Source organism: Rattus norvegicus, chromosome 14, assembly GCF_036323735.1.
Source record: "Rattus norvegicus strain BN/NHsdMcwi chromosome 14, GRCr8, whole genome shotgun sequence".
NCBI classification, from domain to species: domain Eukaryota; kingdom Metazoa; phylum Chordata; class Mammalia; order Rodentia; family Muridae; genus Rattus; species Rattus norvegicus.
Window position 1 is genome coordinate 26,808,443 of NC_086032.1, and position 18,955 is coordinate 26,827,397.

The following is an 18,955-nucleotide window of genomic DNA, read 5'->3' on the forward strand; positions in this document are numbered from 1 at the left end:
CTTGGGTATTCTGAACTTTTGGGCTAATATCCGCTTATCAGTGAGTGCACACCATGTGTGTTCTTTTGTCACTGGGCTACCTCACTCAGGATGATATTTTCAAGTTCCATTAAGGCTGAGTCTCTCAGATCTTCATAGAAGACCTAATACTAATACTCTCCAAACTATTTCATGAAATAGAAACAGAAGGAACACTACCCAATTCGTTCTATGAAGCCACAATTACACTTATACCAAAACCACACAAAGATTCAACAAAGAAAGAGAAGTTCAGAACAATTTCCCTTATGAATATCAATGTCAAAGTAAGCAATAAGATTCTTGCATTCTGAACCAGCATGTAGAAGATTGCAAATTGATCCATTCTTATTGCCCTGTACAATGCTCAAGTTCAAGTGGATCAAGGACCTCCACATCAAACTAGATACACTCAAACTAATAGAAGAAAAGTGGGTAAAAATCTCGAACACATGGGCACTAGGGAAAATTTCCTGAACAGAACACCAATGCCTTATGCTCTAAGATGAAGAAAGGACATATGGGACCTGAAAAAACTGCAAAGCTTCTGTAAGGCAAACAACAGTCATTAGGACAAAATGGCAACCAACAAATTGGGAAAGGATCTTTACCAATCCTACATCTGATAGAGGACAAATAGCCAATATATACAAAGACCTCAAGAAGTTAGTCCCCAGAGAGCCAAATAACCCTATTAAAAAAATGTGGTACAGACCTAAAAAGAGAATTCTCAAATGAGGAATATTGAATGCCTGAGAAGCACCTAAAGAAATCAACATCCTTAGACATCAGGGAAATGCAAATCAAAACAACCCTGAGATTCCACCTCACACCAGTCAGAATGGCTAAAATCAAAAACTTAGGTGACAACAGATACTGTGGAGAAAGAGGAACACTCCTCCATTGTTGGTGGGTTTGCAAGCTGGTACAACCACTCTGGAAATCAGTCTGGAGGGTCCTCAGAAAATTGGACATATTACTACCTGAAGACCCAGCTATACTACTCCTTGGCATATACCCAAAAGATGCCGTAACATATAACAAGGACACATGCCCCACCATGCTCATAGCAGCCTTATTTATAATAGCCAAAACCTGAAAAGAACCCAGATGTCCTTCAACAGAGGAATGGATACAGAAAATGTGATACATCTACACAATGGAGTACTGCTCAGCTATTCAGAACAATGACTTCATGAAAAAACTCAATGTCTAATGCTTGGCACACATATGCTCTGGAATGGGACCTAAAATTTCACCCAGATGATATAGTTAAGGTCTTGCTTCGCAAGCATGAAGACCTGGGTTCCATTCCTATAACCCTTATGCAGAAGGAGCAAACTTAGTGCTGTGGGGTTAGAGCATGCGCATTTTTATACAGCCATGCACACCACAACAATAAAACTTAATATAAAATGTCAATATTAAAATCAGTACATAAATAAAAGCTTCCAGGTTGTGATTGCTTTAAATGGGTTGATACAACATTAAGAGCATCAGACATAGTGGTTTTCCTTTCTGTTTTTGGGTTTTTTGTTTTTTTGTTTTTTTGATAGGTCTATTTTTTTTGAGGCTATCAGATGTGGAGGCAGAAATAAGAATTAAGGTGAGACAGTATCATAAATTTGTGGAAAATATGCAATAATCAAATTAGTATGAAAATATTTTATAGATTATGAAAGTAAATGTCAGGTTGAATTGATATGAGAGGCTACGGACCATTTTATTACTAGATCTTAAAAAATTAAAAACTGGGAAGAGAAAGTAACTAGGAAGATAAATGTTCATAATCTATTCTAAAGCATTTGTTAGGTTCTTGAACAAAACCACAGCATAAATGTTAATTCAATTAGTTTGAAACAGATTGGATTTAGTTTATATCCTTCCCAACCTCTACTAATCATGATTCTACGTTCAATATGATTTTTTTAATTTTTCACTTTTAAGGTTAATGGAGAAGTCCTAATATACTACAAATGCTATTTCTGCTTTGTATAAAATTACAGTCCGTCAGTTTGTATAATGATTATTTTTGTGTCTAAGCAAGAGACAATGACATATTTTTGTAGACAACAGAAGCAGAGACCCTAGAGCAGTTAACCAGCTGCAGCTGCGTTGCCAACTTGGGGTACAGGGTAGCAATTTGGGAAAGTTATAAGTAGATGAGAGACTTTTTAAATGTCACTCTAATTGACTATTGAAAGAAAATTATGAACAGCGGTTGATGACTTGTGGTCCCTAATTAAAGGAAAGTTCCTCATAGCACCAGTATTATTAGTCTAACAAACCATCCTAAAAACAGAGATGAAGACAAAAATCAAACAGAAAGCCTTTAGGATGATCCTTAGATCAGCCGCAGCCAGTATGGCTTCCCCTGTAATGGATTCTAGCCATTTAGTCAGATTGTTTTTTATGTGCACAAGCAAATAGGTTGCCCAAAAGAGCAAAAGATGATCCATAGCAGAAGAACTCACAGTCCCCAAAAGGTGGTCAAGTCAAGACCTAAGTATAAGAAAACATGTATAACATATTTTTGAAAATGCATGAAAATGGAGATAGTTTATTAAGTTCTGATTATATGCCAAGCCTAAAATCTTTACATTTGAATGACTGTAGAGATTTCCAAAAATGTAGGCCAGGAAATGCTAACATTAGTGAAGCATTACAAACAATAGTTTGGTCACCCACCATAACTTTATGGTATGACCTTATTGCAAAGACACCAGATACACTGGTGACAGAACATGGAGAAACCTATGGATCCTGACCAGGAAGTTTTCTCTCTGATGGCTAACCTGATACTACTAAAGTGACTACGCAGTCTGCTTGGAGGAAAAGTCACTAAACTATTCAGCTGTAAACCCTGTGAACTACAGAACCACGAAGAATAGAAATGTATCCTCATGGGTGTAAGGGTGAGGCAAACGTTATGGAGACCATGCTTTCGAACTGGATTTGAAGCCTGCTTCTTAGGAGGAAGTATTTTCTTAGTACTATAAATGTAGCCAGTAACTCATGACTGGAAAGCTCTAATGTCCCAAGGGTGGACCTAATATTATTTTCATAATAATAGTTTTAAGTTTTCCTCTAGAGGTGTGTCTATCTACCCACTGATTAGTGAATCTCTCAGTTAATACCAGAGAAGACTCTTGTGACGAGGATAATGATTGATGCAGAAGTTCATAACAGATGAAAAGAAAAGCCAAAAATAAGTATCTGTGGGGTGCTCAGCCACAGAGTGTATATATCTCCCCTTGTGTCCTTCTAATGCTCAGAAACTGTCACAGGAGAAAGGGCTGAGAAACCTTTAGAGCTTAAGGTTGGGAAGCACTAGAGGGGAACAATGTCTTCTGGACATGCAGGACCGCTGCACTGATGAGCCTACCATGGCTGAGGTTGCTTACCTACGACCTGAAGAAGATCAAGACAGTCTTAATTTCAGCGTGGGAAAGGAAGTGGCTTAGGTCCCCACCCATAGTTGAAGAGCTATTTTAGCTGATGACTCCTTAGAAAGGACAGCAGCTTTTTTAAGGGTTTGGCCTCTGGTAGGTTGACCATGTTCTAGTTAATATCCTCCTACTTGTACAGTATGTGGGCAGCACATTGTACACAGTGGGCTCTATAGAAAGAGGACATGAAGTTGGGAAGGGACGGAGCATGGCGGTCTGAGAGAAGTTAGGACGAGGAATGTTTGATGAATATGGTCAAAAGGCATCGTAGACACAAAGGAATTTTCAAAGACTTATTTAAAAGTATTAAAAACAACAACTATTTCCAAATTTAAAAAGAGGCAAAGAGCAAGGTTAATCCACACAAGAATGCATGCCTAAAAAAACAAATTGAAGGATTTCACGTTATTTTTATTCTCATCTTTTGCTTGATGCTTTAACTTTTTTCAAATTAAGATTACTTATGGTTTTGTTTCAGTATTTCACAAGTAAATAAAGAAAACCTTACATTTATTTTCCTTGTATTAAAGAAGTAATTTTTATACAAAACAAGCAAACAAACTAGGAGTGAAGTTTTTTTTTAATGCATTTGAAATGCCAAATGATAAACTTACAAAAAATGTAAGTGAGAGAGGGAAAGGCATATTAAAAAATATAATAAATCAAAAATGTAACAAATCAGTATATGAATATGAGTACTTATACGTGGGAAAGATGTCTGGTAAGTATGATATGTTTATTTATAGACTATGAGATACCCAGTGTCACTGTTGCTATAACACAGATAAATCTAATAGTAGAGAGGAAATTGAAGTTGTAGAACTCTAATATTTCTTCAGTAAAAACTTCCCCAGCATAATTATAAGCAGTTCACGTGGCATTGTTTGCAAATACTATGCATCTAATCAACTTATTAATATGTATTCGTGGTATATTATCCATTAAAGTTGTACTTTAAAGGAGAATTCACTGAGTAATACCTAATCAGTAAATGTAATTTAAAAAGCTATTTACTTTTTCTACCACCCAATTTGAGATTTTCAACGAGGCCCTGAATAATTATTACTCACTTTTACTTAGATTTTTGGTATTACATCACCAATTTAGAAAAAATAAGGAAAACTGGACAACTTAAAATTTCAAACAAAACAAAATCTACTTTATTACATTAGCTTTTACTTTATAGAAAAATGGCAGTGAAAACAAACACAATTTTCAACATACATACTTAATTTTCTTACAATATATTAAGCTATTGGGTTAGAAGTACTTTCCTCCTTCCACTGACTACCTAAGTAGACATTTCTAAAATCTTTCTCAGCATTGTATTCAACAAAACTTTACCACATCTCTCCCTTGATAAACTATAAATTTCTTAAGGCAAGATGCCTGGCTTATCTTACTCCCCAGTGCATCTCATACACAGGGAGGTAATGGGAAATTTGAAACAAAGAGCATAAGGAAGGTAGCTCTGTGTAAACAGAAGACCTTACTGTGCTGGGTGGAAAGACCAAAGCTTTTCTCTGTGACTCCAGCACATCTGAGGTGTTTGGGAAAGTCTCACACAACGTGAGCCATGGGAAGGACAATTCAGAGGAGAGGTCGCAAGTTGCTAATAGAAGACATCATTTGTGAATTTGTTTTCAATAAGATAAGGAGTATTTGGAGATTGACCTAGACTGCATCTTCACAGGTTTACAGAATTGGTTTTTTTTTGAGCAGTGATGTGGTCTAACAGATCATTGAAGTATCCCTTTGGCAACTATTCTGAGAACAGAATTCAGAGAGACAAGCAGAGAAGAAACTAGCTAAGGGGGCAATAGCCAAAACTTAGCAAGGAGATCCCAGGGGGTGGAAGCTAGAGGATAACAAGCAGATGCTGAGATCAGGCTCTCTGTTGTCCAAAGTGTGTTAATTGAACTAATATGCAGCCTCAGAAAAAAGAAGCAAATCAAAGCAGATATGTGGTAATGGAATGCTACTCCTAGCAAGGCAACATAGCCATTTAATAAAATGGAGGGAGAGAACTTTGTGGGAGAATTGTGATACGTGTTACGTAAGGCTAAATATAGATTTTACTCAATTTATGATAGTTTGACTGATAATGGCTTAACCTAGAATAGTTTGAACAGGATGGTACAAAAACCAGAATTTGATTGGTAATAAAACCACCCTTCCAAACTGAACTTCAGTGTACCCTGGTCTAGCATGTAGCATAAAGGGACTGGGTAGTAAGTAAGCTGCATATTGTCTGCATGTCTTCGAGAAAGTAATCAACCTGTCCTTCTCCATGAACTTTATTGCCAGCTGTTTTGTAAATCATGTTTTGTATTCATAAACCATCATATCTTCAAAACGCCCACTTCTGTCTCCTGGCACATGCAACTATTCTGTTTTACACTTTCTCTACAGTATTCAAGGAATTATATGACAGACTACACATCCATCTAAAATAGGCCTTGGGAGGGTGATTTTATACAATTTCAGCACAATATATGTGTACTAAGAGCATCTAAACTTACTGAGATTAAAACTTTGGTATGTTCCATGTATAGAACCCATTTATGACCTATGGCATTTTAACTTACAATGGCAGAATTGGGACTTGATTCCAGCCCAAATCAAGAAATATCTGTTGTTATGTGACTGCAGTTATGTAGCCACTGGTTAGATCTATGAGTCTAGAAATGAACATTGAAACCTAGCAATTGGTAACTGATGTTTAAAATCGTATGACTACACGAGATCAGCTAGGGAGAAAAGCAGTGATTTAGTACACTGCTTTTGGCTTGAGTGACAATGAGAGGGCATACAGGTGAGGAACAACCAGGAAAGGAAGCAAAGTAAAGTCAGATGCCAAAGGAAGGAAGAAAGGAAGGAAGGAAGGAAGGAAGGAAGGAAGGAAGGAAGGAAGGAGAAGGGGAGGGAAGGGAAGGGAAGGGAGAAAGAAAAGAAAGAAAAAAAAGAAAGAGAGAGAGAGAAAGAAAGAAAGAAAGAAAGAAAGAAAGAAAGAAACAAAGAAACAAAGAAACAAAGAAACAAAGAAACAAAGAAAGAAAATGTTATACTCAGGGCAAGTAAAGAAAATGTTACAAGAATATAGCCAACTCATTCTCTACACATCACCTAGCTAATCACATTAGATTCTTCCTAGAGTTCAGGACGGCTCATTGATAAAGCCCTCTCTAGATGCAAATCTACATCTTCTTCCTCTACATCTCTACATCAAAGGGTAGGCCTCAATAATCAGCATCACATTCATCACCACAGCCTCACTTCCTTGCCTTTCTGTTTATCCTCAAGCTCCTCAAGAAGAGAAAAAAAAGTAAGGCCTTGAAGGCCAGAATTAGAAGCATAATCACTAGAGTTTTGTAATACAAAAAGCAAGTGGGAATTGAGAAGTTACATTCATAGAGAACATGTAGTACATTACAAGGTACAGCAATAACTTTATGATGACTATCTTACTACGGTCCTCAAAATGTGGAAAACCAACAAAAAAGAAAACAAGTGTCGCTAAGAGTAGGGAGAACTCATAGATGAAACCAATGGACAGAGCTCAGATAGATAGTTAAGCAGATAGACATGAATAAGGGCAGTTTGGTCCGCAGTAGAATCCCAGAATGAAAATAAATATCAAGATTTGATATCAGTAAGGATCAAGACTATCTTGTCAATTCTTTCTTTCTTTACAAAATTGTCAAACAAGGAATAATATAATATAATATGATACAATATAATATAATATTTCTTCCATGTAGATCAACTTTACTGAAACATTAAACGGGTGTAACTAGCATGTATAAATACATGTGTTCTAACTGGTTGCTGTATCTCTCATTATGTACAAATAAATTATTATTCTATTTCAATGGAAGCCTAATGCAAATGTGTTCATGTATTTCATTTTAGGATTCTAGTGATGACTAGGCCCAGTATTTTCAGTTCTTCTCCAATCACTAAAATGCCAAACTTATGTTCCGGGATCAAAATAGAGCTGACAGTGGTAATCACTGGAGACTGTGATTCTAGATACACGTGAAACGTTCTGCAGGAGTGATTGCTAAAGGAAAGTATCGATTCCCATTTATTTTGTCTCTTGTTGACACACAATAGTGGTCCCAGTCATGATCCTTTTAAAATGGATTGGAGAGGAGCTATTAGGAAATGAACTGAACCCCAAAAAATGGTATTTTGTTGTTGCCTAGATTTGATCCATTTTTCAGAATTTAATGCCTTGCCTGGTTGAAATGTAGGATCCAAGAGCCCGACTAACACATTCCAGAATTAAATCTATCATTTGTCAATGTGGCCAATCTTGCTGAACTCAATCAGTTTGAAATGCTTCAACAAAATAAGCCTTGCAGTCCCTTGAAGACCAGAATCTGAACTGTGTTGAAACAGCAAGAGTAATTTTATTTTTCTGTTACCAGCTGGACATAGATGCAGTCTTCTTCAAGGAATACCTGTACCGTCTTTTTCTAAATTCTACAAAAAAAAAAAATCTGTGCAGCAGGAAATTACCTGAGTCATCAGCATAAGGTATGCAAACCTTCTGCCAGAGTTCTTAATTTCTAAAATGTACTGAACACTAATAGCTGTTCAATGCTTCCTGACGTCATGGAGTTGAAACGTCACAAGTATGTATTTGCAATTCATCTCTTTAACTAAGGTGACAAAGTTCATGTGTTCTTTTATGTTCTAAGTCTAGCTAAAATATATCTTTTCCTTGCACCTCCCATGGTGATAGACTTCTTTTGCTAGCACTACTAAACCATGTGCCACTGGGTCAACAGTCTCACATTTTCTACATCTCGTATCATGGAGCATCTATGCTAACTAGAAAGCCTTCCACTGCCCTCACTTTCTAGAAAGGTAGCAGTGCTCAAACTGCTTGTAGACTCATTCTACATGTATACCGTGAAATCCTATAACGCTAATTGAGGTCTCATACTTTGAAAGGATAAAGTATATGACTAGCTGCCATTGTGTGACATACCCCACAGTGTCACACTGCAGTAGAATGCAGGTAGTTCTAAGAATTCTGAGTTCAGGTTCTGTGTCCTCCCCTTGTTGTGACAGTTAGTTATTTTTAAATCAGTTTGGATTTCATCTGTCAACTTTATGTATCACATATAAACATTGAGACTGATAGGCAGTGTGGTTTGTGTTCAGACTCTAGTCCTTGTGTATAGATGTTAAGTTCATTGAACTTAGCCACATCCATACTGAATTCTTCGTCTTCAGATGCTGGGCAGCCATGCTGTATACACAGTGCAATAATTTTACATGTATATACCATTCTCAAACCTCATATTTAACTTCCTTGTGATTTTGCTCCTATGTCTTCCCAAATTGGGATATTCTTTACAACTTTCCCAGTTAATTCATTAATTTCTTAATAGAAATCTTATAACCTAATAAATCTAATCTAGAACAATTATCTGACTTTATATATTCAATATTTCCATGTAACACTACAAAAAGCTCACTCTATTCTCTTGTGTACTATGACGAAACTACATGTGCTTGCTTTCTCTATGAAAAATTGTACATTTCTTGATGGCAGCATTTATTTGGTGCTTTTTTTTTTTGGTTCTTTTTTTTTTTTTTCCGGAGCTGGGGACCAAACCCAGGGCCTTGTGCTTCCTAGGTAAGCGCTCTACCACTGAGCTAAATCCCCAGCCCCTTATTTGGTGCTTTATTGTATCATATTATATATCAACAAAGCTGTCCTGAATTAAACAGCTAAACTGGATAAAAATATGTATCATTTCAAATTGAATTCAACCCACAAAGTAATTTGCCTTAAAATATATTATCTATCACTCTTCAAGTTGTATAGCTAAGTAACTTTGATATAATAGGAAAGTATTATAAAAATTTATGAAAGAACATTCAGTCATTGTCAAAGCCAATTTAGATTTTAAGTACTCATGTTTTTAAAAATTCAGTGTCTATTAAAAATTATTACTGGGCACTCTAATGTGATATGCTAGGAAAGCAAAGGTTTAAATGTTGACATAATGTGTATCCTACCCTAACAAAGAAAACTGATATTATTATAATTAACTGTATTAGATTATATGGTAATCTCATACATTGTGCGTGTGTGTGTGTGTGTGTGTGTGTGTGTGTGTAGAAAGGCTCAGTGGTTAAGAGCACCTACAGCTCTCTTAGATAACTAATGTTCAATTCCCAGCACCCACATGCAAAAGAACTCCAGTTCTAAAGGATTTTTAAGACTTCACATGGCCTCTGTGGGCTCTGCACACATGTGCCGCAGACATACACACAGTCAAAAATCTGACCACATAAAATGGAAGTAAACAAAACTCTAAAATATTAAAAGCAAAGATGATATACCATAATAAAATTTATATGAGATTAATAATTTTAATAAGTAACATACATATTTTATTATATTTAATGCATAAAATATTTGATGAAAATTATAAGATGTAAAATATTCATTTAGTTTATGGTTATTATGCACAGAAAAAAGTATTCTTTTCACTGGATATTTTGTCAAAAAACAAATTGTTTTTTTTTCAGTCACATAAACAATGTAAGATAGATCTCCTTTCTCAATAATTATTGATTCCAATCAACAGGGAGAATCAGCTCAGATATTGATCCTGGCCAACTGTTTTGTTTTGAGAAACAAGGTACTATGATTCCTAGTCATTCTCAATGTATCTTATATGAAAAAAAAAATAGAGATCTCTAACCTCTAAACTTTTGGGCCTAGCACTTCTGCCTACAGCTGCAGTATTCTCAACTATGATAATTCTCCTGTGTTAGAGGACACATTAAAGCCCACTCGGTCTTCATTTCCATTGAAAAATCAATCTTTCTCTTTTCATAGCCTTCTATGTATGAAACCCTGCCACCATGCCAGAAAGAAGCAGATACAGCAGTGTTAGCCAGTTTCCAACTGTGAAATCTGTCAACTACCTGACCTGTTGATTAGAATGGGAATTCCATTCCCCGGAATTACAGTATCCAAATCCTCTGTACCATTGTGTTCTGTGCATCACATGCATCTGGTGTTTTTTTTTTTTCCAGGAACCAGATTGGCAGTGTCTAATCTATAGTTCAGAAGTCTTCAATGTATCTAATCCCAGCTTCCATTAACCCAGTCCCACTTACCCTGTTCATGACATTATGGTATAACATTTACTTGTCCAAATTGAAACCACAGAGGCTGTAGGGAAATGTATTGAGCAAACTCTGATATTATGTTTTATATTAGTAAAAGAAAGAAGCAGTTATTAGAGCCATCCAAAAGCATGTACCAGAAACACCAGAGTTTCCGGCTAGAATTATTAGGAAAGAACTGACTTGTACAATTAGGAATAGAGTTAGAAGCCTGATTGCCTGTGTTCCTGCTTTATGGCATATCTTACCTTAACTTCCACATGTGCCATTAATACTGCGAAGTTGGTGAGGTGGTTACAGGAGCACGTAGTGTGTGTCTTGTTCGTTGTCAGGAGTCGACAGCCTTGTGTTGACCAATAACCTGTCATTGTGCGCTTGGAATAGCTCCAAAATGAACAGTTAGGGTTGAAATTTTCCTCTGACTGCTATGGTGGAAAAAAATCAATAAAGGCAATAACTATTTTACAATCGAGTAAATGAAGTAGGCACTTTCCCTACCCACAGTGCAGCCTCATGCTCTGCTGAAATCCTTGCAGGGGTGTGCTCAGTACTTGCCTATTAAGTGGCCCTCATCAATTTGAAGTAAAATTGAATACCTGGTATTTATTCTGTCTGACTAGACGTGAGATTACTATTTTCCAAAACTGTTCATACTAAAATGATGTTACTAACACTGTTTTGGAAAAGTATCAGCTTTTAAATTTCAAAGTAAAGAAGGTAACTGTTGGAAAAAAATTGTAAAAGGATGATTTTTTTAACCTTACATTTACAACTCCAAGATTTGTATATGTACAAAAATATATCTTTAGACAGACGAGACTGCTTATATAATAGCATATGAAATGCTCTCTGGTTCAATACAGTGCACTTCAAACTCTTTTAAAAACTGTGTGATTCATATTCAGAGTATATAATATTGTATTATGTATTGCATCTAAGTGTAATATTATTTCTACATGGAAAAATTAAAACATCATTTCAAAAAAGTCCAGGTTTATTTATTTTTCGGGCATATTTATGAATATTTCTGAAAACAACCATGACTGGACTTATTAAATATATATTATATGTCAGATAGTAAATAAATATTAAAAGAAAATTAATAGACTTAATATTCATCCATAGTAAATATAAATAATATAGACAATGAGACATGGTGTGCCATTTTCTTACCTTGATATGTTTAACAGTAAATACCACAGGATCAGCCAAATACACTTTATTACTGAATTCCTTATTTATTGCTGCTGTAATAACAGGGGAATTGACGATAACTGAGTGATTTGTGGACATAGCTTCTGTGCCCAACTTCATACTGGCATTCTCCGTAGATAAATAAGGACCCAGGTTGTTATACAGGACAAAGGCCACTCTAATCTCTCCTAAAATAAGTGCAAATGTGAGTTAGAAATTGGAAGAAACAGATTGGTTTCTACACTCTGCTGGAGTCTGTATTTCCAGTTAGCTTGTACAGTCAAGAGTATATAACAATACACATCACAGACATAAAACCAAACATTCATTTGCTTGGTACCAAATTACCAAACATCTGATGAGGAAAGGGAGTTCTTTAAACACTGGTTCTGAATCTGAAGGCCTGACTCACTGTGTACTTGAAACTAAAATCAAGATGCTTCCTAGACACAGAATCAGAATCTAGAACCATAAAGGTTCTAGACCAAAATACAAGATCATCTCTTTATATGTTGATGAAAAATTAAGTACATAGCTTCAAAAACCATAGCCATAAAAATAGAAAATTGAGCTTCCACAAAGTTAAAATTTTGAACCTGGTAAAATATACCATCAAGAAAACAAATATACAAACCATAGTCTATATAGAAATATAGGAGTCTTGAATATGCAGAAAATTGGTGCTGGTCAACATTACAATAATAGAAGATCCCTAAAATTACCCAAGATATTAATGGATAATTAAGGGAAGAATAAAACAAAAACCATTTCTATAAAAAAAATCATTGGAATAATTAGCAATTAAAGAAACAAGATGGTAAAACTACATTTGTAGTACTGTTTTATACCCACTTGATTTTAATGTTTATATGGACTTGAAGCCATTCAAACCCTTGTACCCTACAGATCAGAATACAAAATTTTGTCGTGCCTTGGAAACATTTTGACATTTTTTATAAATCTGCATACATATTGACCCTTCCTGGTTAAGTGAGAACATTTACCACAAAGAAAACAATTTGCATGAGGCTTTTTCCAGAATCTTTATTGATCCTAGCCTCTATCTTGAAAGAAATCAAATAAAAGAATAAATATATCACAATAATAGAATATACGAGGTATCAATACAGCCCAAAATATTCAGTGGCAAATCAAGACTGAATCTCAACTTGACCTTAGGAATTACTTAATCTGGGCAAAAAGTAGTTCATACTGGGTGACTCTAGCAACATGAAGTCTAAGAATGGACTGATACTAAAAATCTTTCTTTAGGAGAAGACAAGAAAAGAGCAGTAAGTAACACCAAGGAAATTTAGAGGTAATAGGAACCCTTTAGTTTCCAGGTTGTTTTTCTTTCTGTTTTATATTTATTTATATTTAAAGAGTTAAATATAACTGTCCAATTTCTTAAAGTAAACACTCACAGTGTATATATTTCATGGTGTTTTAATTATACTGAAGTCAATTTTTTAAAATAAGGACACTAATTGTTTTTATTTGCTTAGAACTCAATAATCATTTTCTTTCCAGGCCATCATTTCCGCAAAGTCACAAAGTCCTTCCACCGTATGACCTTTTGTGATAATTCTCTAGTTATGGTAGTTTTTAACATTTACCCTTTCCCCCCTTTTATTGTATTTTCTTTTTTGTCATTTACTTTCATAGTAAAAGTCAAATCCTACGTCTTACTTCTACTATGAAGTCAGAGTTGGCCAAGAAATAGATGCTACTGTGAAGATGAGAAAGGGAAACTCTCTGTCTTTAAATCTCAAGGTCAAAAAGAGAAAGAAAAAGCTGTGTCAAATGAGAAGCCTGTGAGTGTGTGTGTGTGTGTGTGTGTGTGTGTGTGTGTGTGTGTGTGTGTGTGTGTTTAAAGAGGTACGACCATGAATGACTTATACAAATAAATTTTTATGTTTATGGAATTCCCTACTCTTGGGGATGTATATACAGAACACGTAGAACACGTCCAGGGGCTTGTTTTTCAAACTAGCCTTGCAAACAAGTTCCATGAGCACTCCAGGCAGACATATCCAATCAGATGTGATGACTTTAGACCCAGACAGTGACCAGCAACCCCAGGATGCAGACTATAGAGATGTCAGTGGCTGCAGTAGCACAGTTACTGTACTCAGAGACGTTCCAGAAGTTTCTATAGTATGTGGTAGGCTGCTGTTTCATTGTAGCCATTGTCTATGTACTAATCTTACAAAGAGACTGTAAGAAAGACTACATGTTGGAAGAGTGGATTCTTATGTTTACCTATATCTGTAACACACCAAATCCAAATAATAGCAACTCACCAAATACTTATCAATTACAGTAGAGAATGAAATGTCCTATCAAGGATAGAGCTTACTGTGCTTGAAGACTTCACTTAGTTTTATTAAGCATTGCTCCTGTGAGGTCTTGTGGGCTTTGTTCCTGTTGATTTAGACGTTCTTGTTTTGTTAGTGTTCTCCATTCCTTTTGGTTCTTATAAGGTGGAATGGCAGTAAACCATTAAGTGGAACTGCTATGACTAAGGCAGCTCGCACAAGGTCTGCCAAGAATCGGCACCAGATGGGTCTCAGAGCTGGAAGAAGTGGATTTCCATCCCTATAGCAGAAGCCATCCCCTATGGATAATGACTTGCAAACGAAAATTTTTATTTTCCCAAGGGAACCTCGTTGGGGACATAAACTCCTCCTAAGTTCAGGTTTCATGCCTGGCAGTAAATGGCCAGTAGAAAAGAATGTCGATGGCACCATTGGGGTTTCTTCTGCCCAAAATGGTATGTCAAAGGTTTTTATGTTATTGCTGTTAACTTAATCTTATTTTCATTTTTATTTATTTTACATGTGTATTGTTTCTTTCGTTTACCTTTGCATACATAGTATGGCTTCCAGCTTGGTTCTCATAGGCTTAGTTCTTATAGGCTTCCTGAGCATGAGAGTGCGTGGGTCTCTGGTGCCTATTCCTAGGTTCTTATCCTTCTGGTTGTTGGTTTTGTTCTATGTGAATGTGGTATTTTTTGTTTTGTCTTGTTTTGTTTTATTTTATTATTGTCCCTTAGAAGCCTGTTTACTTTGTAATGACAGACAGAAAAGGGTGGATCGGGGAGGAGTCGGTGGAGAAGCCATAATCAAGATAATTTATGTAAAACATAAAGGCTAATTCCAATAAAAGGAAGACAAAATCAGATGTCAGAGAAGATGCCATGAAAAGAAAAGCCTGCTGTAGGACCATGCATGCTTGGGATGATGAAAATAATTCAAACACTTTAGAGTGGATCACAGGTAATGTGGGAGAAAAGACTCGTAGTGGGACACAGGAGACAGAATGCACAAGATAACCAGGGGCGGGCCTCCCTCTGTCAGCTGGTTTTATTCCCCATGTTATTAGAAGTGAACTGTTGAGATTTCTGTCTGGGAAGGACCCTTTCTCAGTGGGCTATAAAGTTGAAGTGAGGAGCAGGTCTCGCAGACCCAGAGAGGAAGTGGATACAAGGATATATTTTTGCTGTACACAATCTTACCACTGCCTCAGACCTGTTGGACCCAGTCAGTTACCAGCACAATAATAAACTGTATGTTTCTTCTTAACTAATTTCTAATGCCATGATCATATTTTATTCTGATGATAGCACATTTAAGTGGTTGATAATATTAAGAAGATTCAGTTCCAAAGCTATTTTCCCTATAAGAAGCAACAGTTCTGATTAAGTTAGTACAACCCCAGGTCATCTCTATGTCATCTAACAAGTAGTTTTTCCTGCCTTCGTGAGAAATGGGATTTATTATTATTATTATTATTATTATTATTATTATTATTATTATTATTAAAGATGGGTGAAGCTGGGAATATGCTTTCTCCATGGGGTTATTTTTTACATTATTTTTACATTATTTTGTAGTGAATTCAATTTAGCAGTGCGTTGAGCTGACCTGACTACCTCACTTCCATCCTCCCCAAGTCCTCCTCACACTCAACTTCTCTATATGTGTTTTCAAAAGAAAAACATTCATATGCACTTACAACATCCTTAAAAAACGTTAAAAGCTTATAGGTTAAAAAAATTATAAGGAAAGTTCCCACCACAATTTTCATCAGTTAGATCTGCAAAATCAATGACAGGGACTCCTGAGGCAGGGGCAGCATATTTGAGGTCTGTCATGCAGAATTTTCCTCATGGTTAAGTTCTATATAGGCATCCTTGTGTTGGCGGTCCAGTAGGTAAGAGGAGGAAAGAAGACAAAGAAAGTGCAGAGGAGGCACACGGAGAAGTGGAGTAAAGACCTCTTGAAGGATGGATTTACAATTCCAAGCCACAAGGCAACAAATAGGAAAAAGTTAAAAGCACTGAGTACAGAAACCACCTCCAACTTACCATTCCGGCCATTTTGCTTTAACGTGTTTGCGGAAAGCTGTATAGTGCTTCCGTGGCCCGTGTTTTCTGGAAATTTTAGATCTTCTAGGTTTCCTTCCGTGCTCAGCCTTGCAACCTCCAACTCTGTTCATGACATAGAAGCGTCAGTGTTCTGTGAGGAATCTGTCGAAGCTACAAGAACTTCCTTAACCTCGGAGCTGTTTCTACAGTCAGAATCTAAGAGTTCTCGGTCTATTTGTCGTGTTACAGGAATTCAGTTTGTTCAAAAGTGTATAGTTAGTGTTTTCATTTCATTTGAAAAGTAAAATAAGTAAAGATGGGCAAAAAATATGTAAAGGATTCAAATGTATAATAATCAAGCCTAGTTCTTAAAATTCCAACCCAAGTCCTTATACTTTTGTGTTTGCTTTTTAAGTAAATTTTCAAAGTATTTTCCATATTCCATGAACTATGTAAAAATCCTTTGGTACTCTGGACATGTACTGCCACATCGATATTGATCTACCTACAAATCTAATAAAACATAAAACAGCTTTATCAAATCTCCTGAAATAAAATTGTCAGCTACATCCTAAAACACAATAAAAACAGATTTATACTTATTTGAAGGGATGAGACAACTTCCAAGCATTAACATCATCAGTCAAATGACTTGTTTCTCAATAATACATATAACTCAATATATAACTCGATATAACTCAAACATACTAAAAAGACAAATGATCCTTGCATTAGGAGTCAAAATACTAAGTAGTATAAAAACCTACAAAATACATGCCTACATAAAGTTTCTATAAATAAATTTCACTCAAGTAATCTCTAGGTAATACGTCAAATATTGAACACCCTATGGAGGTTTACATGCATGAATTCGGATCTTGTTAAACTGAAAACTATCCTACTTTGAAAAATAGAAGAACCTCTATCCACCGAACTGACACGTGGTTCATGACTGGGGTGTCAGATTTTTTTTTCCTGCTACACAAGTGACTCTAGACCTTCTGTCTTAGCAAAGGTCACTTACGAATATTGTCTGTATTCTCCCTGACAATGTCGGTCTTCAAAAGGTTATCGGCTAACACGAAAGCACTCTCCTCCACAGTGTCGAGCAACATGGTGGCTGCGCGTAGTTGATCACTTGTCGTCAGGTCCCTCCACGCATTCAGAGCTTGTGGCTGAAGGAGATTGTTAACTGTCTCCACCATCGCCTAGGAGTGGACAGAAACAATGGCACAAGTCTCTAGTGAACCCGCATAGCTGTCAGGAATCCAGATGTACACGCTGCCCGGCAAGCAAAGAGCAGCAGTGTGCATAAGATCACTATTGTCCCAGCCTCCCCTGTGACACGCTGTAGCAGAAGCATTCATTATTTTTCTGCAAATCCCTCGCTGAGACTTTGCAAGCCCACTGTTGTCTTCCTTTGAAGAACAACAAATAGATCCATGCTTGCTTCTCAGAAGCAACAGCAGAGGCCTCAGGAAGACTATGATCACATAATTAAATGACTTGGCTGAGGAAACAGGGGCACGTAATTTAAACCAACAAGTTTGCACCCTCCACAGAAAATAGTTTTCTTCTGAACATCTCCATAAATGTAGACGCTAAGCAGAGCAAAGACTGAATGGATGACTATGTATAGGAGGTGGTAGCAACTTGGTGCCTGTAGGTGGTGGGCTCATGAAGCAAACTTTTTTCCCCCTTTGTCTTATTCTCACTTCCTCCCTTACTCGCAGCCAGCGACAAAAATGTCAGGATGGAGCGTTTATACTGTCAGTTACTCCGAATACATCGGGTGGTGTGAAACCTTAGCACTGTTTACCACTCGGGAAGAGAGTAAACAGTTGGACATCATTACCTATGGCCCCGAGGTGTTTCTGTTTTCTTTACAAAGTCAGCAGTCGGTACATCCACACATAGAGACAAAGTACCACATTTCTCATTGCTGCATGCAGAAGAATAATCTCTGTAGCTACCATTTATATACTCCCTACGGTTTCCTTTATGTGGTAGGTTACAAAAAGAAAAACAGTTCTCCCATGAAGTCTTGGGTTTCATTCAAACACTGAAACCAGCAAAATAGGAAAATACAACACCTGCCGTTTGAAAGTGATCGTCCCTGAACCCATTCATTATGAAGTATGCCTCCGATGCAGATAGAAAGACGACTAAACAGCCAACATAGACACAGTCTCTAGGCAGCGCCTGAGACTTTTAAAACAGGATGCACATCATTGACACTTTGGCAAAGGGATTGGCTGAGATGGGAGTCACATCCTCTAAACTGCCGTGTTTTCTTCTGGCTGGTGTTTTCATAGGAACCAAGTAACAACTGTTAATAATTCAGCTTCATAATGAAACACCTTGGCTGCCAATTAACACCAGCTTCAAAAACTAATTTGCCTCTTGATAAAGTTGTTTTTTGTTTTCTGTATTTTTTTCTTGATACTTTCCAAGCTATCCCAAATTCTGGGCAAATTGACATCATTAGTCTTTTAAGTAAAATAGCCTTCCAACCTGTGTACTTTGCCTTAATAAACACATGCATATACACTCCACGAATCAACAAAATGACCTGTTATGAATTTAAAGAGTGAATATATTTGCTTTGTGTGCTTAGCCCTGTCATGCTTTTTAGGTTTGGAGTATGGCCTGAAAGGCACACAAACCCACTTCCAGACCATAACAGCATTAGCTGCTTTCCAGGAAGTACTCCAGGGAAGTAATGTCAACAGGATATGCCAGAAAACGGGCACCAAGGGATAAA

At 36.6% G+C, this 18,955-nt stretch overlaps 1 protein-coding gene across 26 annotated transcripts in view; it reads right to left on the minus strand.

The window, feature by feature from the left end:
- The window catches only part of Adgrl3 (adhesion G protein-coupled receptor L3), a 767,242-nt gene that overhangs the window by 117,552 nt on the left and 630,735 nt on the right, over nt 1-18,955 (minus strand). For all 26 annotated transcript variants that reach the window (XM_063272835.1, XM_063272833.1, XM_063272832.1 and 23 more), the window contains 4 exons: nt 17,216-17,399; nt 16,192-16,314; nt 11,802-12,010; nt 10,877-11,053 (listed from right to left, as the gene is read on the minus strand). In XM_063272835.1, coding sequence (XP_063128905.1) covers nt 10,877-11,053; nt 11,802-12,010; nt 16,192-16,314; nt 17,216-17,399 — 693 coding nt within the window. The remainder of the gene's footprint in view (nt 1-10,876; nt 11,054-11,801; nt 12,011-16,191; nt 16,315-17,215; nt 17,400-18,955) is intronic.